General features: G+C 39.9%; 1 protein-coding gene across 5 annotated transcripts in view; it reads left to right on the forward strand.

Annotated features, from left to right (window-relative positions):
- Nucleotides 1-24,599, forward strand: part of hipk2 (homeodomain interacting protein kinase 2) — a 105,368-nt gene that overhangs the window by 17,103 nt on the left and 63,666 nt on the right. For all 5 annotated transcript variants that reach the window (XM_015374732.1, XM_015374734.1, XM_015374733.1 and 2 more), the window contains exon 2: nucleotides 7,271-8,423. In XM_015374732.1, coding sequence (XP_015230218.1) covers nucleotides 7,271-8,423 — 1,153 coding nt within the window. The remainder of the gene's footprint in view (nucleotides 1-7,270; nucleotides 8,424-24,599) is intronic.

Genomic DNA, 24,599 nt, shown 5'->3' on the forward strand with positions numbered 1-24,599 from the left:
TTCACTCATACCGCTTCCCGCGCCCCCCCTGCAATGGCATTGCGCCCCCCCTAGGGGGCGCGCCCCACACTTTGGGAATCACTGGTCTAAAGTCAGAGCAGCTGTGCATCATTCATGTTCCTCCATGACCTGGTACAGGTCCATTCTGCCAGAGGTACCACCATCTGTTTTTTTTAGCATGGGATAATTGTGTTTGATTGGCAAGCAAACTGCTTTGATGCAAACCCCACAGAGAATCTTAGCACTGTGATCAGGAACCAGAACCATCAACAAGAAGGAGCTGAAGGTTACTATTATAGGGGGCTGGTCTTCCTGACACCTCAGCAGAACCACAGGACCATCTCCTCCATGCAAAGCTGATTAATACAACATTTCATGCAAAAGGAAGCCAGATAAACTGCAGACACTGTTCAATATGTAAACATAACTTACAGTTGATCCAATTTTATATATTGAGATGGTCTAGTAAAATTCTGCATTTTCATTGAGATGTGTATATTACACACCTTACAAATACAGGGCTTCCTTGAGTTTCTGGACTCACTGGAGTTACTAGAGAACATTCAAGATTCAGTAATTTTGTGCAACTTTTTAAAATTTGTCATAAAACAACGTGTGTGTCGGCCTTCCGTTTAAGGTCCTCATCACTAACTGTCCTCAGCAAGTTGATGGATGCAGGATCCATAGGGAACCTCGTTTTTTTCCTTATTTCCTCCCTTTTTTAAATCTCTTAGCAGGAACTTCAGGATGACCTGAAAACAGTTGGGATTTTAGTGAAAAAGGAGCCCCTCTCAAGCAGAGTCCACCCCCACATTCTCCTCCAGATCTGATGCTCCTCTCAGCAGCTGGTTAGGCTGACCTGGCAGCGTAAACACAGGCAGTGTTCTTCCTCACTCCAGCCGTTTTATAACCACATTTACGATGTGAATAGCGCCCTCCTTATCTACTGACAGTTGTCAGAGGGAAGCCACTTCTTTCACTAATGCAATACAAATGTTAGCTTTGAAACCTTAGTGCTCTAAGCATTATCACTGATGCTAACCATAAGGAAGGTAGAGTTTGAATTTTAACATGTTTGCATGAAAGCATGTAACCTTGTGCTCACATCGCCGCTCTCACATGAACTCACAGTTTGTGTGTTTTTGCTCATGTATGTTTGCATGTGCATTTCAGCAGAGTGATTGTGTTATCGCACAGCTAACACAGCAGCTTGTATGTGTGGTTTTTTTGCTTCCAGGAATGAGGAGAGTTAAGGGAGTGTTACTTTTACAACTAAAGAAGAAACGCTGGATTATCTGTCAAATGAAACTCACATTTGAAACGTACTATTTTTTCTGTGTCTGCAAAAAAGTTGGATAGAAAGGGTTAGTCGGTTCCAAGTGGAGCAAAGAGCAGCAGCCTGCCTCACCAGCATGTCTGATGCATTGCCCCATAAATAAGAAGTGATGAAAGAGCTAAAAAAAAACATCCAGGATGGTCAATATTAGCCAGTCTGACTCCAGCTCAGGCAGCAGACTAAGCTACTCAGTATGAACAAAGTGTTTTATGCTCAGAGGTGTTTTCACTGTTGCTTTTAACTCAAGAGACTCCATCAGTGTCTGTAAAACTATTACTCTATCATACCTTATTTAGTAAAGGTAGACACTAGATTTAAAGACAAAGTAGAAGCACAAGGTTGATGCTTTGGCAGGATGTTATAACAGTATATCCTACTTATTCCTTTCACCCCTTTTAATGACTGGTTATATTTTTTTTTGCACAGTGAAATGGATGTAAATAAAAACCCTAACCCTTTTTTTTTTGCATATATAAGCTGTAATGTCACCAGGAGAAGCATATACCTTGATAGGGGTAAGGGAAGATATGCAGGGTTTTTGAATTTTGTCTTGGACATTTACCAACATTTTCTTGCTGGTTTTCTGCTTTTTGAAAAATATGAAAAGACTTCCTCACATATTCTTGTGAAAATAGGGTAAAGTTTGGTGTGTGTTTATTTCCCCAAAAGATTTGGGGAAAGATTTTGAGATTTTCTTCCTGCTAATTCCAACATCGTAAAAAAAAAAAAAAAAAAAAGTGAACCAAGAAGCAGCTGTGTCCCTCAGAGAAACCAAGGATGGTACTTTTATTTATTTGTTGATTTGATGGTAGTCAAGACTTTATTTTATACAGCTCGCATTCCGCACCAAAGTTTTGGATTGTGCCATGGTTCTAGGGTGCAAATGCAAGAGTATTATATGTTTGGGTTTTTTCTAAGTCAAAGAAGTGATTTATCCCAGCACTATTAGACTTGCGGCGGCTAGAGGTCATCTCTTGGAGAAGGAAGAAGCCAAACCTCTGTAAAGGTTGCAGAAATGGCTTCCAGCTGAGCAGAAGCACACCTCTTAAGCACCCCTCATGCACACATGAGGGGTGTGTTAGTGCAACAAGTTGCATGATCTCTTATTCATGCATACATGAATAAGAGATCATGCAACTTGTGGCTGTTATTTGACCATAGCAAATTTGACAAACTACGGAGAAATACCACTCACCCATAACATCCTCTGTGATCCTCATCAGATTTTATTTCAGTGGAAAATGTCGACCTTGAACTTGTTGATCAGCCTGGATTTTATTTTCTTACATTTTTAGCTCTGTGGATGTTTATTTTTGATTTTTGACAGACAAATCTGAGCTTTGTCTTTTCTTTTGGATAACTTGTTTCATTGTTTTCATCCCATTTATACATATTTGATGAGAAAAAAACATGTTTTACACTTTTTTTCTCTTTCATTCTCTGTGTGTAGGGATCATCTTATCTGCTTTGTGACCTTCAACTTGCTATCATCAAGGTTCACAACTTTTTAGCTCTGATTAGTTTTAAATATTTACATGTATGTAAATGCATATTCTACAGAAGTTTGAATCCCTGTATAACCAGTGTATTTTCCATAGGTATATTATGATAACATCTTTCCGTTTAGTTTTTTAACTTTGAAAAATGCTCTTTGTGCTGCAGCAGCTTCAAGCATAAAATCAAGAGCAAAGGGTGAGCTAATACTTTGTCTAGACAGTCAGAACTTATTTCATTAACCAACAAACTGGACCCAGCCCCCCATCAAGTCCTGCTGACGCTTGGATGTCCAGTAAAAGACACTGGGTCATCAAGAGTATTTCTTCTGGTGTCAGTAGCCATTAAGCCTCAAGAAGTTGTCCAAATATATCTAAGCCTGGAGACACTGAGCAGACAGACCGGAGTCGACAGTCTCCCAGGTGATGGCTGACGTTCCTCCCTTCAATCTTTTCACCCTGACATTTTGTTGTCGATTGAACATAAAGCAGTTCCTCCGGTGGTGGAGAAAAAGCTGAAAGCTTCAGCACTTTATCTGATGCTTCAAATACATTGTTCTACTTTTAAAACTCTGGATTGCACAGATCTCAAGGATACTTTGTGCATTTCCTTTGCTATTTTTGTCAAACGAGGAGATGCTTTGCATATTTAGTAGCTTCTAAAATCCATCCAAACTTGGATCCAGAGTTTAATAAAAGATGGCAAACAGAAGTCATCAACGGCTGCACTTCAAGCGCCTCTCATGACCTCCCTCCTCAATCTCTGTTCTCTCCCTCCCTTCCAGTCCATCCCTCACCCTTAAACTCCATGCAGAATGGCCCTGATCCTCCCAAAAAGAAGATTAACCAACCCCTGACAGAGAAGTAATCTCTCTGAAAACATCGACTATTATCGTTTCAACATGCTGCTTTTGACCAGACTGAACTGCCTCTCTGGTATGCTTAATTGCAGACTGTGGGACACACAATGCTCCTTAAGGTATGCTAAATGGAACGCCTTGGCTACTGAAGGCACTCCAACATTGTAAATGTACAACAATGGAGTTTTGCAGTTTGGGAATAGGCAGCAGAGTTCAGAAATCCAAGCATAGATTTCACCTTCACTGAGAGTTTAGTGTTTCAGACTGGAAATCATAAATATGTTTAAAGTTTGAGTTTATTGAAGACTGATTCATGAGAGGCAGACCTCTTTTCCCAACCAACTATAATTGGTCACATTGTTGTCTATGAATGTAGTCATGAGATAACATTCCAACCATTTGACCTCTTGTGTTTGGCTCATTTAATTACTTATCTGTCTTGTGCACAAGGCCCCTTAAACTGCTGCCGTTTGTTCACCTTTTCCTCATTGTCAGAAATGCAGGAAATTATGAAATATATCAAAACTGAACTTTAAGTGTTTCGATTGAAGTCGCAGCTCTTTAATTTTGTTTTGTTTGGCAATATTTCAAACACATACACCATTTTCAGGTGACACATATGATCTCATCTTCATAAGCAGTAGTAATATCAAACCACCTGTTGAAAAGACTGTGACTCTATGGGTGATGGGAACTATGATTTTATGTGATACAGATGTATGGAGCAGTTAGATTTGGCCTGTCCTCATAAAACCAGAGCGCTCCATAATCACACTGGCAGATATGTTTCCATAAGAGGGACCGACTGAATCTGCGCCCATCCATCCATCTCAGTGTCCGTCAGCCTGTGCCTCAGTCACACGGGGCTGACGCTGTTCTGTGACGCAACCCATCATTCAAAATTATTTTTAGCGTTAAAGTCCAGGCGCAGGAATCGGTAATCCAAGGAGTGACATCTGGCCCTCAGGGCTTATGTGATTAGCAGAGAGCCTTGGCCCTAATAGCCTCACGGACGTTCTGTGTTGCTTTTCTAGAGAAGTCCAAGCAAATCATTGGGAGAAACAAAACAGACATGTTAATTGCATAGAAGAGTTTAAAAAATGTACAGAAAACAAGTTGAGGGTACTCTACCGGTAAGTTAAATGTGCGGGAAGCGCTTTAATTTAATTCACTTTCAATCCTGCTGAATTACGGCTAAGAACAGATAACCACATATTAACTATTAACTACTATTTGATTCTTTTCTTTTGTCATTGCAGTCACAAATGTTAATTTTGTCTTTTATTCAACACAGAATGAGAGGAAAAAAGATGAATGCGTGACTCTAAAGTTAAAGTGAAATGATAGAACACATGCATAGACATGCATTCATCTTCTGTTTCTCTGTAAACTATGAATATATTCTAGTCCAGTCAGTGTAAAAAGGATGGTCTGAAGTAGGTACCGGACATTATCAGTTAAGCATGCTCTAAGCTCTGTTATATGAAATGCATCTTCAGTTGTGCTGCTTTCAGGCTAAAACCAGATAACCGCACAAAGTCAAACTAGGCCAAAATGAAAGATAAAAAAAAATGAAAAAAAGAAATTGTAGGAGGAAGAGAGGTCAGCAGTGATAAAATAAAACAATTGAATCAAAGAGGAGAGGAAGGCTGCCAGCTTGCTACTGAATTAATCATCATCAACACTGAAAGGGCTAATAATGACAAAGTGGCCATTTCTTCTGTCTGCACAGTGGAGCCTGCAGTATAATCCTTGTTCTATTTGGAGACAGGCTTTTAATGCTTAATCGCTTTTGAAAACAAAACATAAGATTTCCAGCTTCTAAGGTTTTTGCTAAAAATCCCAGTTTCACATACAGAAAACAAGTTTTGAATTCTGATTTCCTGAGCTTTGTTCCAGTGAATCAGTGGATCAGTCTGTGGGAACGGAGGGAAACTCTTTGTTTGTTAGCAGTCATCTAATTTAAGGTCTATGTGCCCAAGCCTCGGATAATCTTTTTTTCTGCTATAATAATTGTTTCAACGTTACATAGAAGTCTGTTTGCAAAAAAACAGAGAGAGAGATAAAGAAAGGGGCTATTTTGGGCAGCTGTTTGCTTGGAGAAGCTTTTGCTTATTCTGAGGCAACTTTTTCCCAGGAGTTCGGAGCACAGCCTCGCTGCTGCTTCTGCTTTTGTTTTGTTGTTTCCAGGATCTGTGCTTGTGCATGAGTTCAGTGCCCTTCTTCTCATTTTTATAGTTGCTTGAACACACATTCTCCCTCCACCTTCTCTTTAATGAGTAATTGTGTAACAGTAATTGCCTGTGTATGTTTTTGTGTGTTTTACATCTAGGAGGATAAGAAAAACATGACTCTTTCAAACGTACATTCGTCATGTATGTTTTTATTGTTATTTTGTGTTGCTGATCTTCTGTAGATGTCAATTAAAAGTGTTATTATTCACACAGTCTGTATACAGTGCTCTGGCTGAGAAAAGAGGGGGAAAGACCTGACCCAGTGGTTTGTCTGAGCAGCATGTAATCCAAATCTGCTTATCTCTTTACTGAACATTTTGCTGTGTCTTAAAGCTACTGAGCAATTAGAAGAAATTTCAAATGTTTGATTATTTCTCTTAGAAATATTATTAGAATTATATAAGTAATACCTCTCACAAGGCTTTCAACAATTTGAACAAATAAATACTATCCTATTCTATTATATTCTACTGACAGTCTACATAAACTATCAGGTCAGGCAAGCAGAACAATCAGAAATTCAACTGCTCAGTTGGGAATATCTGTCAATTGTACCACTAAAAACCCTGCGTGCAGTTGCTGGTGAACATGAAAACTAATGCTGCCAACCGTCATCCTGTGCATAACATGTTGATGTTGGTGGCAGCATCATGCTGTGGGAATACTGAACAACAGTTGAATTCCTGCCATCCCCGGAAGGACTCCTGTTAGCAGCTGCAGAGGACTGGGATGGATTGGTACTCCCAGCAGGACATTAAAGATTATAGAGCTACTGATGGAAAGGCAAAGTTTGGATCAAACTACATTAACAAATTAGAATGTCAAAGTACAGACCTAAATAGTATTAGTTATCTGAGAAAGGTTTGAAAAGTGATATTCCAAAGCTGTCAACAAAATCTGACCAAGCTTGGACTATTTTGGAAACAAAAACATAGATGAAGGTAAAGCCAAACCCCCTAATGACCAAAGAGTAGTTACTCATTGGTGTTGAATTTAAATACATGCCACACTTTCATTGTTTGTTTATGAATTTTAAATGGTATAATTCAGTGTTTAAGTTCAAGGTTCTTTGATGAAGAAATCTGGAGATGGTGGTGGTTGTAGTGGGTGGGTGGGTGGGGGTAAACACAGTAACAGTGTGTTAAAGGGTTTCTTTTTTGATTTTACTTGTCACTATAATCTAGTAGTTGCCCTGCCATATGCTCTCTGTTTTAATGACCCCCTCTGACACAAGCTGTTTTTATTTAAAGCTTGTAACCACTGCTCGTGTTACAGACTCTCAGATTCCTACCTTCTCATTTCATTTTTTTTTTTGCTCCTCCCCTGTACCCCCACCCCTTGTCACAGGTATGGCCTCGCAAGTGCAAGTGTTCTCCCCTCAAACTCTCCAGTCAAGTGCCTTCTTTAGCGTAAAAAAACTCAAGGTGGAGCAGAGTTGTAACTGGGATATGACAGGGTACGGCACACATAGCAAAGTCTACAGCTACAACAGCAGCAAGAACGTTTCTGCCACCGGTGGTGCTCCTCTAGGCATCAACAGCTCCCTGCAGGTCGCCAGCTCCACCCTGCCCTACGAGCAGGCCCTGATCTTTCCAGCCAGCGCTGGTCATATTGTGGTTGCCTCAGCTAGCAGCACCTCGGGGGCCGTCGGGTCTCTGCTGGGTAGCAGTGGTGGAGGCAACAGCAGCAGCAACAGCAGTGGCGGAGGCGGTGGAGTTCACAACCTGACGCGCCGCAGCACGGTGAGTCTCCTGGACACTTACCAGCGATGTGGGCTTAAACGCAAGAGTGAAGAGCTCGACAACAACAGCAGTGTGCAGATCATTGAGGAACACGGCCCACCCATGATCCAGAACGGAGGAACAGGTGGAGCAACGGCGGCCACGGTGGCAACCGCCACCTCCACAGCGACGTCCAAAAACAGCGGCTCCAACAACGAGGGGGATTACCAACTAGTCCAGCATGAGGTGCTCTGCTCCATGACCAACACCTATGAAGTCTTGGAGTTCTTGGGTAGAGGAACCTTTGGGCAGGTGGTGAAGTGTTGGAAAAGGGGAACAAATGAGATAGTGGCCATCAAGATCTTAAAAAACCACCCTTCATATGCACGGCAGGGGCAAATTGAGGTCAGCATCCTGGCGCGCCTCAGCACAGAGAGCGCAGACGACTACAACTTTGTGAGAGCCTACGAGTGCTTCCAGCACAAGAACCACACGTGCCTGGTGTTTGAGATGTTGGAACAGAACTTGTATGACTTCCTCAAACAGAACAAGTTCAGCCCTTTGCCACTCAAGTACATCAGACCTGTGCTTCAGCAGGTGGCAACGGCGCTAATGAAACTGAAGAGCCTCGGACTGATCCACGCCGACCTGAAGCCAGAGAACATCATGCTTGTGGATCCTTCTCGTCAGCCCTACAGGGTCAAAGTCATTGACTTTGGCTCAGCCAGTCATGTGTCCAAAGCAGTGTGCTCCACTTATCTGCAATCCAGATACTACAGGTAAGAACATCAACTCACAAATAATAGACCTGGTTTGAGCTGGATATGCTGCCTTTTTCAAAAGTGAATCTTTTGCATTTTGTTTCCCATTTAAATGTGTTTTATTCACATTTTCATTGTGCAACAGGAATTATTGCATTTACATTTGGCCTTTAGTTTAATACCCCCTTAAAAACCTCAGTAAACTCCTTCAAGATTGCTTCAGATTAGTGATATTTTTCTTAGTTTAAATCAAGCTGATCTGTGAAGGCCTCAAAGGTCCCCAGCTCAGTTAGGAAACTCCTTTAACATGATAACTTTAAGTCCAAAGCTCTGATCTTTGTGTAAGGGTAGAAACATTCTCAAATTTTCAAAATAAAAGCCATGAGAATCGTGCTTGACATTTTCCAATGCATTTTTAAAACTATATTAAACAGATATGCTGCAGAAACTTTACACCCTGAGAATATAATAACCTGGAAAGCCAGATTTATAATGTGCTACACTTAGGTTTAGTTCTGTACATGATCAATTTAGGACTCCTCTGATGTTTAACAGAACATTCAAGAGGACTTGGGAAACTGACACCTAGTGCCCACCTTTGGATAAAACCAAAGTTTGTTTTTAGTAAATTACAGAAACAAATGAAGCAGCAGCAGATGCCGTGTTAAAAAAAACAACAACTATTACTCTTTCAAAAATGAAAGTATGAATTAATGCATGTAAACAGATGATAGCAATAGCTACACTCACATCCTCCTGAACTGCCATGTTTATTTTGCTTCAGGTGTGGGCTTGGCAGCTCTTGCTTCCATCACAGCCATATGTCCCACCTTAAACCATAATACTGTAGCATGATTGGGTCTTTAATAGTTAAACCAGGAGCGGGACAAGATGGATTCTTGTGAGTTGTAAATGCTTATTTACAACCAAGATTCAGCTTGCAGGCAATGTTAAACATAAAACAGTGGCAGTATCATCATGTGGGGATTCTTGTCATTAGGAGGAACAGACAAGCTGATCAGTGTTGATGGGAAGATGGATGGAGCTAAATCCAAAAACTTCCAGAAAGAAAACCTGTGGAGTTTCACGTTTTAGCAGGACCAGCCTAAACAAACAGTATGGAATGACTTGGGAAAACGCACATGGCTTAGCCAAAGTCCAGAGAATGGATTATAGGCATTCGGGCCACTAATGTATTACTTTGGAGAGTATGTAGTTGTAAAATTAGAAAATCTGAAAAAGATCAGGTGGAGTGTTTAGTCCTGCAGGGCGCTGCTTGGTGCTAAAAGACAGATAAATCATATCCATCTAGAGAAGATTCAAAACACGATAGATGTTTTTTTCCTGTTGGTTGCATTTTCATATTTTTGCTGTCTTTGCCTGGTTTAATTCAGGGCTGTTTTAATGGGAATGTTTTCGCCATTGTGCTGGTTAATAAACGTCCAGAATTGCTTGCCAACCTTATGAGCCGCTGCTGAAATTGTCTCTGCATTCCAGCTTTGTGTTTTCCTCGTGTTTACTGCATTTGTTAAACCCCTATTTAATCTTAAACAGGCCAGTAAAACTCAAAGGCTTGTAAAGTGGCCAGCTGCTTATTGTGCCTAATGAGATAAAACAAGCATGTTTTGGTGCTACTTTGATGATTATAGAGGACCTGCTCAGTTTTCTCACGTCTTGCTCGGGCTGTCGTAAAGAAACAGAAGACCACAGGGAATTTATGAAGCAGAGACTTTGTTTCGTTGCAGAGAGACGTTTGGGTTAAAAATGTGCTTCCTGTTTGCAATAGAGGAGCACTGAAAGGATCTCAGACAAACTCCCTCATAGAAGAGGGTACTAATCATGTGAGGTGGCAAGCTGCCCATATGCATCTATTCACCCTTCTGCTCCCCCGGCTCCTTAGATACTCGGCCCCCCATCGCAGAGTAGCTCCCATTTCCCCAGGGATAGAGATGAGGGGTCAGCCCGAGTTCTCCTGTTATATGCGCTTGTAATCCACACCAGCAGACCCTGCATTAGAACCAGATGACGCTCTGGGAAGACCTGTTTTTCCTCTCCCATGGCTTTTAAAAGAATGGATATTTTCATCAACAGTGAACTTTGAGTTCAGATTTGAGTGAAGGCAGATTTTAGGGGACTGTATGCCGTCTTTATCAGCATAGAGGGGAGCTTTGTTTGGGGCTCAGGTGTGGCTCTGGCTTTTGATGGAAAAGCAGGTGTGTGTGAGCTGTTGCACCCACACACACACTGACACACAGAGACATACTTTAACATACATGCCAGGTGTTGCTCCTGAGCTCAGCTTTTTGTGGCGTGTGCTGTAAGAAGTTTACAGAGTCTCTGTACAGAACACTTCAGTTGTTTTGGATGTTCTGGAAGTAAGCATGGGTCACCATGACATTTTTATATGGTGCTCTTAAGGTTCAAATACCACTTTTTCAGAGTAATTAGATTACTAGGCTTTGATTTGTTCAATTAGAGGCTGCTTTTTCATAGAAACATTGCCTTAAGCTGACAGTCATTTTGCAAGTATATTACCTTAATGGTAGTGATTGGTACTGTCATTGTTCACATTCAGTTCATGACAGGCTCCGGTTTCCATGACTGAAAATCATTTCTAGTCCTTGTTCTAGCCTCCTGACTTGCAGTGTGCAGCATGTATGTAGCCAAGTTTTTGTTTCACAGAAATAGGCTACATTTCAGGGACTTACAAGTTATCTTCTTGGTTTGAAAGTAAGATGCAAATTGGGTTTAGGTTAGGGTTAGGTATGTGTTGGTTATGGTTAGGTTTAGGGTTAGGGTTATGGTTAGGGTTAACATTAGGCCATAAAAAGGAATACAATATGAATAGAAGTCAATGGAAAGTCTCCACTAGGGTAGTGTAACTCAAACTTTTTGAAAATGGCCATATCAATTTAGCTGTAATAGACTGTAATTCTTACATTAGGTGAAAATGTAATTAATTTAGAGTTGATTTGAAGGTCAGTTGAGTTTTGGTAGGTTTACATGTTTTTATTTGTCTCTTCCAAAAGCTAAAGCTACTTCAGTGCATTTGGTTTTCACTTCGCTTATAATAAATATCTTATCCATAAACAGGAATTTTGTTATGAACAATTACCTTATTAACAGGATATCAGCACTGAAATTTAAACACAAAATATCTAGCATCATTTTATTAGTTTTCTTTAAAATGGAGAAGAAACAATTATTACTATTTTTGCAAAACATTTCAGTAAAATAATTACTATTGTCATTGTTGCTTACATTATCAAACAAAAATTCTAACTTGTACAGCTAGGTAAATGCCGTCTGTAGCTTTATTTTTTTGTAAGTTTGACTTAAGCAAACTCTTAAATTTAGCAGTTGTTTTATAAAGCCTATTAAACCCAAAAATGTTCAACAAAACAAAAAATTGTTGAAATAAACAAGCTTTATATCCTTAATATCTATTTGAGAATGTTTTTTTTAATTATTGTTTGCTTAAAGAGCAGGTTTAAGATAAAGAAAATGCTTCTCACCCTTAGATAAAGAAAAAAAAGATGCATTTCTATCATAGACTAACATGTTTTATAGAAACTTGTGTTTAAAAAAGGATATAGCGTGCAACCAAAAGATAATACTACTGTACATAAAATGAATATTCTTTGCACTAATAGTCATCCTGTAAAGAAATGCCATGCATTAAAATGCAGAGGAAGAACTGCAAAAGCAAGTAGTTTTCTATACCCTTTAACATTTAAAGTCATTGCTAAGTTCCCCAGCATCTTGCAAAATATATTAAAAGCTACGTTTTAGGTTCTAAAGGGCCACGTGTAGCCGAAGCTTCAGGTTACAGATCCCCCAGTCATGGTGTAACAGGACTGTAATGAGCTGATGTAAGCTGGTTAATTAGTCAGGCTATCTGCTTTGTATAGGTTGCCTGTAGCTGGCTAATTAAAGTCTTAAAACAATGTTAATTAAGAGCTATGCTTGTTGGTCATTTGTTTACCAATTTATTACTTAATCTGTTTTTGATGACCATCGATCTGTCCAAACATTCAAACATGACTTTTTATTTAAGGTCCAAAGTGGAACCATGTTACTTTAAGCCAGCTGACAGGTGGTGTGCAGTCGCAAAACTTCAGTCTTTCTCAGCAATCTGATTTAAAAGACTACTGTCACTGAAAATCTATGTGCTTTCTGTGAAAGACTTTGGGATGGCTTCACATCACTAGGGACCGGGATCACCATCAGAAAAGAAATTTGGGTTAGTAATCATATTTTAGATTAGAAGTTTACTTAGAACCTAACTTACCAAAAAGAAGAAAAATAAATAAACTCTTCTTACTGATGCCACTATCTGATTAGCCAAAACATGTGGTCGAGGTATGGGTTGCATTTTCATACAGAGGGATCTGAATTCTACCTGTTAAATTTGAAACTTCTTCACCAAACCTTAAAATCCAACATGTCCGCCATTCATATAAAGCAGTAATTCTACTCTGTCTGCTCCTGTGGGTGAATATGGTGCTATGTTTGAAAGTCCAAAATGCACACAAATACAGTACGGTAGTAGCCCTGTAACAAATTTTTTTGGAAGCATTGTTGGTTATGGTAGTTACTGTAGATTGGTCCCATACCAAAGACAATGAGGAACCTTCCGTCCAGTTTGGGAAACTGAAGCATTTTTGGTTTGCTGTGGATAGCTTCAGGTCTTATTGAGAGCTCTTCATGTGTTTTGGCTGTTTATAATAGCCCTGGGTTAAAATGAATTTGCTGGTATTTATGTTTCAAATATTTAAAGCAGGTACCACCAGTGGTACTTGAACTACAGTTTGGGAACCGTGTCCTTGCTAGAAAAGAGAATTTACTTAAAAAATTTCTTCTTTTTTTTACTGAGCAGATATAAACAATCCCTAACAGTTTACTTTAATTAGGTTGAAATTAAGGCTGGAACTAACGATTATTATGCTAATGGATTAAACTATTTATTATTTTTCAATTAATCAATTAATAATCGGACAGCAAAAGGTTCCTTAAAGAATTTTTTTTTTTTTACGGAATTAAACCAGCGGAATCTAAAAGGTTTCCACTTGAGGAGTTCTAGATAGAACATTTTGCCAGACGAAAATGTTTTTTTTTTCTTAAATGCAAAAGGTTTACATATTTTTTTTACAATTTTGGTATAATTACTGCTCTAAGTGGGTTGCTCTGTCAGCTAAATGCATGTTTTAGAGTCTCTATACTCCAGTTAACGATTAATCAATAATTTAATTAGTTGACAATTATTTCAATAATCGAATACTCATGATTAATCCGAAGAATTGTTTCAGCCTTAGTTGAAATTCATATTTTAGCATTTAGAGCAATATTTTTTTAGATTTAGTTACTCCTTAATACTAAATATGATGATCAAACATTCTTAACAGAGATAAGAGTAGCAGTTTAATCAGTTAACTAATCCAGAGCAATTTGTATGAACTTAAAGGTTACATATGCTATTATTTAATTTATTTGAAATAGAATTAAGAACTAACAAAAGCATTTAAATCAATTATCTAATTCAAGTCAAATAAACTAAAACAGATAATTAAAAATTATTTGTAATTGTTCAGTTGTTCCTCCTGTGGCTATACAGTTATAATATAATGATTTCTTCAGAACAATTATTCGTTATTGTGATTATTTTGCATAGATCTTAACTATATTATGAAATATAAAAAAACTGAGTGGTTTTTTGTAAGTGCAGATCCTTTTGCTGTCCTCTTTGATGAGTAACATAAGAGGCCAAGATGTCCAGTCTCCACCTAATCAACAATGCCACTGATTGACTTGCAAACTGTAATTTTAAAACAGCATTACCTTAATTAAAATGACCCTTTCTGTCGCTCTTCTGCTAGAGAATTCAGAAATGCATGTTTAGAGACATGCATACAGGTCGGTGTTCTGTTGTTTTAGTAGTACCAAAATAAACCCCCCTTGTCGCCTGTCGCTGCCCCTTTGCTGCAAGTCAGCAATCAGGTTCTAGTTTTTCTTCTGTGGGAGCGGGGAGGGGAGGGAGCCGGAAGGATCATCCCTTCATTTCCTCTTGGCAACAGATCGAGGAAAGAAAGACTTCCCGTATCCGTCAGCCACCAGACCACAGGACTTAGTGACCCGAGTTTTGGTGCACTGGAGATGAGAGAGAGTTTCTTGTCAGTTTCTCAGTACTCCCTAATGAACAATTCACATTAAAGATTACACTTGTGGTCAAGGAGTACCAAGGGTGCCTTTAACTATGTGGACAAACTGGACAAACTGTGGCTGTAGGCAGAGTTCCCAGTGAGGTCAGAAGCTTATAGGATAACATCCCTCCATCTTTGATGATTACAGATGAGGAGATAGCAGCCTGCTTCCTCTAGCCTGTTCACAGACATGCTGGAGATTACAACCAGGTGTGCTTATCCAGTGCTCTTATTCTCTGTATATTTACTACAAACACCACCACCACATCACTGCTCTGTATTGATTCTTGTTGAATGACTTGTTTTCTTTTGTGTTGTTATGAACAATAACTGTTTTCTCTTTAATGAGGTGAGCAGACTGCAGAGATTAATGGCAGCAGATGTCACAGATATTGTTTGCCATTGACATCATATGTCCTCTAACAGACTTGCAAACCAGTTATAGATTTTCACAGGGTTGACTCATGCAAATAAAATAGCAGAGTTGAAGGTAAACAGCTTTGGCTCGCTTTGAGATTAGAGCTTAACTTTATGCCTTTTTGTGCTTAGTAGCTGCAGGGTCATCTTGCTGCCCCCCTCTATCATCAGTAAAACACCCCATTTCACTGGTCTTTAGCCACTACAGTTTTCCAACCTGTACTTCGAAATATTTAAATGCTTCGTGCTGTTTATGTCCTGATTACATCATCATATGACCTAACCTTAATCCCCCTTCTATCCCCTGTTCCCTGCCCTTTCCTACTGTTCTTCTTCCTTCCTTGTGGCTAATTATGTAACAGGTAAGCTCGCAGCTTAGGCTTAATATGCCAAATAAAGGAATTATTGTCCCGTCCCACATAGACATTTTTGTCCTATTTATCTCCTTGGGGTAAGGCCATGAGATTTGTGGAATGTTACAAGATGTTATTTAAGTTTATGTGAGGTTTCCTGAGGCTGTCCAGCTGGTGTTAGCTGGTACTGACACGGAACCACATTGTGCAGAGTATTGAATGAAAAAAAAAACACTACATGACTGCTGAACTTTCTAAAAGCCTCGTAGTTTAAGGATGCATTGACATTTATTGACCGTATTGTGTGAAAAGAAGTATTTTATGAATTATTTGTCCTAATTATCACTTGTGGCATACCTCCTGTATGGGGAGGATTTTTGACCAATCTTCTTTCTTCAATATGTCTAGATTTTCCAATCCCTCTTCTTGATAACCTGATAAAATAAAAAAAACATTAAGGTACAATACATACCTTCAGATACAGTCATGATTGCTTTCGAACACTACTCCAGTGTATAAACATTTATCCTTTAGACTGACATGACATAAAGATTAACCTCTGTAAGGTTTCAGGACAGAAGACCCAGAATTCAGACAAAACAGTGTTTAAAAACAGGCGGATATGCAGCGGCTAGAGCATCTATAACTGGAACATCTATAGGAGAAAAAATACAGGTTCATGACCACAATAATATGATGGAGGATGATTATGAGCATGTGAGTCACTAACCAGGTTTGATAGTTCAGTCCGTTCCAAAAGAACAAGGATGATTCCAGCTGGTTAGCGGACAAGACGCAGCAGATGCTGCCAGAGAGTTCCAGACTGAGAAAGCGTAGAAGGCTGCAGAACTGACAGGAGATCCAATCCGAGCTGATGAAGGAAGGCATGATAACCCAAAGGGTGAAGTCAAAAGCAGATCCAGATTCAGTCCACAGAAGAATCCAACAGGAATCCTAAAACAGGTCAGGCAAACAGATCAGAACAGGGACAGGCATGCTCAAAGGACCGAATACACAAAATCAGTCCATCAGAACACTATAGCAACACTAGGGTTGTCACGATACTAAAATTTTCATCTCGATACCGATATTCAGGAAAATATTTGATACTCAATGCTTTTTTTTCAATACCACAAGGATAAAAACAAAGTCCCCAAAATTTAACAGAAATGTTTTTATTAATAAAAAATCAAATAAAAAACAATAAAAAAATACAATAAAACAGAACAATATTTTGAGGTTGTATGCTGTGCACAAGCAAGCTTGATTAAAAAAAAAAAGTGTTAAAAGTGTTCCTTTCTTGACTATGCTTCACACACATAACAATGACACTAGCCAAACCAGTTAACAAACAAAAATAAATGCTGTATTCCGGGAGGAAAGAGCAAACCTTGGGTTTAGCTGCTTAATAAATTTTTAGAACCCAGGTTTTTTCACAGGTAAATAGGAACCTGGTCCGATGTAGGTCAAACATGGATGGTAGAATCGGCTGTGTTTGATGGTGTTTGGACGCAGGTCTACTTTTCTCTGCTTCATTCTGCGACTTCAAGAGAGGAAATAATACTTTTCAGTGGTATTGATACTTTTGAAAATGAGTATCATATCCGGATACAGCGTTTTAGTTTCAATACTTTTTTGAGTAACAATACTTTTGACAACCCTAAGCAACACTAGAGAACTCTCAACACCAAAGGCTCAACAATAATCTGGCACTAATGGCTGGGACCAAGGAGTTTAAATAGAAGCAGAAGCAGGTGGTTTAGATAAGCAGTGATGAGAAACAGGGCAGAGCTATACAAGTGAATGAAATGAGCAATCAAGCCAGCCTTCATCACCAAGATCATGACAACCTCAGGATCCTGTTTTTCGTCCCAGTCGGTTCATTTTGGAACCAGAAGGCAAAAGACTTGTTGGTTTATCAAAGATATCAGAGTCCTGATTGAATATCCTTATGTGAAGCCAAGGGATAATCAAGTGTTAATTAGCTTTAATGAACTATGTCTTCATGCAGCCACTCCAACTGGTAAACAGTTGCCCCAGAGAACTTTCCCTTTCCCAGATGGTTGTAATGACTCTGTCTAATTTTTATAATTAAACATAGTTACTTTTATTATTAAAAAGTCTTATTTGCTGGCCGTGGTGCCAAAGCTACTTTGAAAAAAGTTATTGTATGTCATAGTTGTCTGAGCGTTGGAGAAAAACTTTAGTGACTGTACCTCTTTATGATTGTTTCTCAGATGTTGATGCATAACAAACCTTATTTGTGAAAGGAAGCTAGCTTCACAGGGAGTTTATCTACGCTAGCTGTTACTTTAGAAAGGCTTCAAATAAAATTTGCTTTTACTTTGCAAGTCTTCAAATAAACTTCTGATTCTTACAGCGCAGGAGACCTCACAGTGCAGCTCTGCAGCCGGGGTCCTGACAGTGCAGCTCTGGGTCCTGACAGTGGAGGACTGCAGCCAGACCCCTCTCAATATTTCTGGCGTGATGAAAATGAGATATCTGCATCTGAGAGAGAAAAAGCTTCCTGGAGTCACTAGTAATCCTAAGTGGCCAAGCTATTCTCATGATGAGTAGAAAGGGGAGGCAAAGTGAAGCCTAAGAAAAATCCATAAACTCTACACTTTATGGTTTTTAAAAAAATGGTCAAAGTAGGAGCAGGACATCATATAAGGCATGTAGATCTATGGGAAGCTGTATGGGAACTGCTTGGTTGAAGACGAGCCTTTGCTCCACCTGTCTGTATATCTCTCTATCTGATGTTAGCGTCACCCAACCAGGCAGACAGGACAGGCGTTCCAGCACATTTACCCTGCCTCTGTCATACATCAAGGGGTGTTTTAACGAATCAGGTTGCTATTAGTTACTGTTCTCTGAAGCGTGTGTGTAGGGGTGTGTGTGAAAAAGGGAGGAAAGGGTAGGAGAACAGCGGGATCAGGTTGCTAAAGAGGAACGATGAATTTAGAGGACTGAAAGACAGGTTGGCTTAGCTGCTAATAGCGCAGGTGTTGTTTATTAGAAGATTCTCATGATTGAACGGCAGGAAAGGGAAAAAAAGGGGAAATGAGAGCAGAGTGAAGGGTGGAGGTGTGGATGCGCAGATGGGTTTTTGTTTTGCATTCCTTACCGTCACCTGGAACAGGGCACTTTTCTCCCCGAGCAGTGGCAGATAGTTCCAAATGCAGATGAGCTTTCATTAGTTTCAGCCTGACAGGAATACACTTAGTCTTTCTGCTGACTTTCTGCTTTTCTTATAATTAGTTTTTGTATATTTGCAGCTTGTGACCAGAGAGGACTGGGGCTGTCTGGTTGCTGCTCGCTGCAGATCCTAAAGCCATAGATTGCTATCAAAAAGGAGCAAATAAGAGGCAGACCCCTAAAATGATAATTACAGCTCTGTGGATTCACTGTTACGCTCTTTATGGCAGTTATAATACCTTAGTATGCATGACAGAATCCTAATAACCTGCTTCTCATTTATGATTTGCCTCTGGGCAGCTCTTCCTTGTGTCTCCACAGAGCAGTCAGCAAGCAGCAGGCATGTAGCTGCAAAGCTAATTAACAACCGGTAGTGAAGCATATGCATCAGAACATATATAACTCTCTGCTGCTCACATTTATTCTGGCAAAGAATGAATGGAAATGATTGAATTATTTAAGATGGATGTGAACCTTGCCATGCAGGAGACGGATAGACCTATCACTGCACCCTGACAGGCTGCACAGGTGTGTGCCCTTGTACCTCTGCTAGTGTGGGACCTGCTCAGACAAGACTTAGCTCTGTGATTTGCAACACAGCATTTTACTCTGGATGCTGGTCTTTGTTCTCCGTCACAGTTCAATTTCCATACATTAGCCAGGATATTAGGCAGAGGGAAATTAAGCCGCCCCGATAAAACTCAGCACGCTGCCCACTCAGACTCACTGAGGCGGCTATCTCTCCACACTGTATTGATCGGCTTAGTTGAAACAGTTTCTTTTTTTTTTTTTTACACCTAAGCTTTTTGTGATGTTTAGTTAATGATGGTAGAACACAGTAGTTACTTGTTTGACTGAAGCTCCTACAAAATGCTGCTTAGTGGAATAAAAGTGTGGTAGATAATTAAAATATAGGTTAAATATATTTTTTATGTCAGAGAATTATTAGCAGGACATTATTAGTTCTGGGCCAAAAGTAAGTATTCATACCTCTTAAACCTGATTGAAAGTAGATAAATCTGCACCCCAATTTCGTAAGTTAAGGAAAATTACAGTTTTTGAAAAAAAAAAAAGTGAAAAGTGCAACAAGTCTCTGTAACTAAGCCCCCTTGTGTCAAAACCTGCTTCCATTGCCGTTTTGGGCTACAAAAAGGGAACGTCTACGCCAGGCATGCCCAAAGTCGGTTTTCAAGGGTCGCTGGAGGTTTAAGGGGTTTCTCTGCTTAGACACAACTGATTCTGATGAGATGCTATCAATGAAAATCAGCTGTGCTGCAGCAGGAAAACCTCTAAAGCCTGCAGTAGTGGCCCTTGAGGACCGACTGGGCATACCTGCTCTATGCTAATCTACAGTCTTTTGCAGCTGCTAGCAGGTTTTCTTTAAAGACTTTTCTTTATTTAGCTGCATTGATGCTTCCAGGAATTCTTTCTGGCTTTTAAATCCCTTAGTAAAGAAAAAAAAAAGAAAAAGCATCACCACAGCATGATGCTGCCACCACCATGTTTCATGTTCTCCTCACTAAAACACAGTTTTTCTCAGTGTGGGATTTTATTAAAAAATGTGGGGTTAGAGAGGACTGAAAACATTCAGCAAACATGAACAATCATTTAAATTCCTTTCTTTAACCTTGATAATTGTGCATGACTTATTGTTACCTCATCATATAAATCCCGACAAAGTTTTATTTTGTAGTTTTAACTTCACAAATTGTAAAAAGAGTCAGAGAGGTGCTGATGCTCTTACAGTGTAGTGTAGATTAATTTTCCGTTTATCCGCATCTTTTGTGTCAGATTTCAGTATCAACTGGTTGGCAGGGTTCTAGGCTGCGATCAGCGGCTGACTGGCACAGGTGCCCTTGGGTCTAAATAAATCATGAGGCTGCCTGCTGATCCCCTACCTCCATCATTCCTGTATGCCCCGCTACCCCACCACAGGGAGCTTCAGAAAGGGGGCATCCCCCACCGATACGCACGCCGCCTCTATTTCTTCCAATCCTTTTCGCTTTTCCTCTACTTTCTCGCCCCCCTCACCTTCATTTCAGCCCCCTACCATCACCTCCTCCATCCATCTCACATGAATATTTAAAAGCTCACACCAAGATGGAAGGTATGCTGCCAGGGCAGTAAAGACCTGTAAAAAAATTTCATTTTAAAGAGGTTTCTTCATTCGGTGCAGGTCGGGAAATTAAAATCAAAATAGTTTCATAACAAAGAGACCAGTGTTATATGGACAATCACAAAACGAGACAGCTGAAAGCAGCCAGAGGGAGGGACAGACAGCGGAGAAGGGAGACACTGAGAGTGGGATCGGTTGGGGGGCCGGTAGGGAGCAAAACCATGGCTCCATTTGTGTGAGTGTGTTTTGTTGTCTTTAATACATTTTGGGGACCCATTTGCTGGAAAAATAGCACAATGTGGGGACAGGGGTCATGTAGGGTCAGGAATCAAATTTAGGACTAATGCGTGAATTGAGTAGCGTGAATTGAGTTTAGGATATGGTTTGAAGCTGTAATTTTTAGGTTTAGAGTAAGGGTCACTGTTAGGCTGGAGAAATCAATGGGAGTCAATGAAAACACCCCACAAAAATAGTAAGACAAGTTTGTGTGTGTGTGTGTTTGTTTGGACTTTGTGCCACTGTGACAGAGGATGCCTGGTGTGCAGAGACCCATGCAGAACCCTATGAAGTTTTCAACAGAACAAAACAGATGCGTTTGTTTTCTCAGTTGCAGGAATTTGCTAATGTGCATATATGCCGGGTAAATAGTCCGGCTAATTTTGAAGCAGACAAGCAGGCAGCGCTCTCTGCTGCTTGGCCAAGCACCCAGAGCCCCTGCATTGGAGGAGAAAAAAGGTCTAAAGTTGGTGGATCCCTTTGCAGCTCCCCCCCCACCCCTTATTTTTAATAATACTGCATCATTTCCAGGATTGACAAACTGTGTCACTTTTTCAACCCATTTTTTTTGTATTCTTATTTGACAGCAGATATTTAACAGTCTAGTTAAGCCCCAGTTATTGGCATCCCTGCTGCGTGCACTGCAGCTCCTATATATGCTAATTGCTGACAGTTGTTGCTCTATAAAAACGTTGATGTTTTTCCGAACGATGAGTTAAACGAGCTTCCATTTTTATCACTCTGGTTATTTTCAGAAAAATACTCCTTTAGTCATAAAGCAGCAACTCTTAGATGTCCTTTTATCGCATGACAAGCACTTACCTCCAGATAATACAAGTGATGCTTTTTAAAATGTTTCATTTAGGAGGACAATATAGCAAATATAACATAAAAGGGTTGCCCAATCACAGAAAGGCTGAGAATAAACTAAATCCTCATTTATAGGAATCATTTGGTTTATGTGGGTCATTGAAGATGATGTAGTCAGTTAACTAAACACCAGTGAGCTGTTTGCTCTGAGGTCACACAGTCCCATTTGGATCATGGAAAAAAAAAAAAAAAAAGAAGCCATTTCCACGTAATTTACGTGTGCAGCGTCACTCTTTTATCGACTCTGTGTCTCCTCGCATATGGACATCTTCAGGGGTTTCTGAAAAAGAGCCAGAAGAGCTTTATAAAGATTGCTTTTCTGCAGTACGATGGCTTGTTTTTATTCTTCTGAAGCCGAGCTCTTGTCGTGAAATAGGTCTGAAGAAAATCCTATTTCACCCAAGCTTGATAAATAATTGAAAATGACTAATAGCACCTTGTGACAGATCGAGAATGTATCGCAGTGGTGTATCAGATTGCTTGTGGTTTCAGCCTTAGGCTTAATTTGTTTGGAAAAATAATTACTCCTGTATTGGGTCCTGGTTAAATATTAAAAGGGTTAGCATTAGGAATGTGGAAAGAACCTTCCTTTGGCAAAACCTCCTCAGACAGACAGACTGGCACATAAAATGTTGACTTTATGGTGTTTTTCAAGCTACTACATGGCTATGTTTCATAAAGACTAACCCTGGAAAATAATAACGTTTTTCTGTGCGGTTAGCCAGTGAGCTTTAAAGCCTAATCCTTGTGTTTTATGAGCAAGGCGCGTCAGATTGTCTGCAGACTTCAGTTGGTTAGTGAGCGCACAAGATGCAGGGCACCATAAGAGCATTAGGATGGTAAATTAGACTCCAAAGAGAATCAAAAAGTGAGATTGAAGATAAGAAGAAGAACAGAAAGGAAGAAATACTGAAGCAAAAGCTAAAGGCAAGGAAAGAAACTAGGAGTAAACTGATTAATATAAGTAGGAATGGCAGTTATTCAACGGAGTGGGCAATTTAGCGAGAGCGGTTGTATATGTTACAGGCTGATTGAGTAAAAGGATGTGTCCTTGCTTGCTAAGCAGCAGTTGCTCTATGTTTCTTAAACAGCTTAATGCTCTTGTGGGATCAACTGATATACATCATATTACTGAGGTTTCAGCAGAAACAGATGATTAGAATGTTAACACATGTAGCCTGATGCCAAGAGGGCCCCACTACTACACAGTAAACGCCTAAGAAGTAGGTAGTAATACACAGAGTCCAGAGTGAAGTGGAGTTTTAATGTTAGGTATCAGCGTCAGCTGTATCTGAGCTACACGTTTGGTACTCTGCGTTTATTTTTATTTTTTGTGCAGTTTGAGGATTTTTCATACTCCGTTGTTTGTCTTTAAGTATTTCATGTTATGGTTGAGTTCCTAATTTGAGGTGCTGTCTTTAGTAAATGTTTGTGCTGATTCTCTGGTCCTCTTTGTGTTCTGTGTTTTATCTACTTCCTGTTTTCTTTTTTGCTCAAGTGTCTGAGTCTCTTTGTCGCCTTTTGGTTTGACACTCAGCCGTTCCCTCTCATTAGTTTTTTTCACTCGCTGCTCTGTTGCTCTCACCCTATGATTAGTCCCACCTGTTGATTGGCGCAGTAATCACCATTCTAACATTTAAGCTCCCTGGTCTCCTCACTCTTTTGTCAGTAGTGCTTGTTGTGGCCTCCCGGTCATTCCCCTCTCCTTCCTCGCTGCTTGTTTTCTCTAGTAGGGTTTCTGAGGCATCACCCTATCTGCTTCGGTCTTTGGTGATTGGTGATTGGGGATTATACTTTTTTTTTTATTAAAGAAATCTTTGGATCCTAACATTGTTTGGCTAATTCACTCTGTCTTATCACACCCATTATTTTACTGACCATCAAAAATCCATTAGCATCTTTCTGACTTAACATTTGTCTTCTTCTCTAACTTTATAAGTAGTGCCCCTTTTAAAATGAGTTATATTTTGGAACTTTCACATTTTCAAATTCATTTAAAAGGCTTAGAGAAGGACTTCCCAACAAATTGAAACCCTTTATAAACAACAGAAAAAACAGTAAATGTCTCCTGTTTGTAAATCTATAGTCCTCAGTGCTGCACATACTGGTTTGAAGACATAAAAAAGCTGCTTCTTCTGTGTGTTTAAATAAAATGACCTCGGATATTTTATTAGTGCAAATCAAGTTCCATTCCCCTTTGTTGTTTGTTTTGTTAGCATTAATGTAAAGCATTAACATGCATCACTCCTTTAGTTCTAAAAAGACCGGTTGTCATGGTAACCAAGGCTCCTGTTCCAAAAATGGTCTGTTTGTCTGAGCAGGTCCAACACCTGAACCAGACGGAGGCTGTTTTGATCTTCCTTCCAGCCCTCACTGACAGCTGTGCACTTTGGGGACACAGAGGGCCCTTGAGCCACGCTCTCATCTCACTTCTATTGTTTGCCCAGGTGGGCCTGGACACCCTATAGCCCTCCCCCTCCACGCAACCCCCAGCTCTGGTTTTCTTTCACCTTTCCTCTCTCTCGCCCCTCTGTAGCTTTGTTCCATGGGGAGCTGTGGTCCAACTGAAGCTTCTGGTTACACAAAGAAATCCAATTGGCTTTCATCTCCAGCATGTTAGGTGCACAAAAAAGATGGATGTTAGGTCTTTACCATCTGTGGATTTTAGTCTTCTGTCTCAATAGTTAAAGGTTAGCCTCTCTACTATGTATGAACCAGTATAGAATTTGGTCTTCAAAAAGAGTCTGAAAAAACATCCCTTGGT

This window comes from Cyprinodon variegatus, unplaced genomic scaffold (genome assembly GCF_000732505.1).
Source record: "Cyprinodon variegatus isolate N-32 unplaced genomic scaffold, C_variegatus-1.0 Scaffold108, whole genome shotgun sequence".
NCBI classification, from domain to species: Eukaryota; Metazoa; Chordata; class Actinopteri; order Cyprinodontiformes; family Cyprinodontidae; genus Cyprinodon; species Cyprinodon variegatus.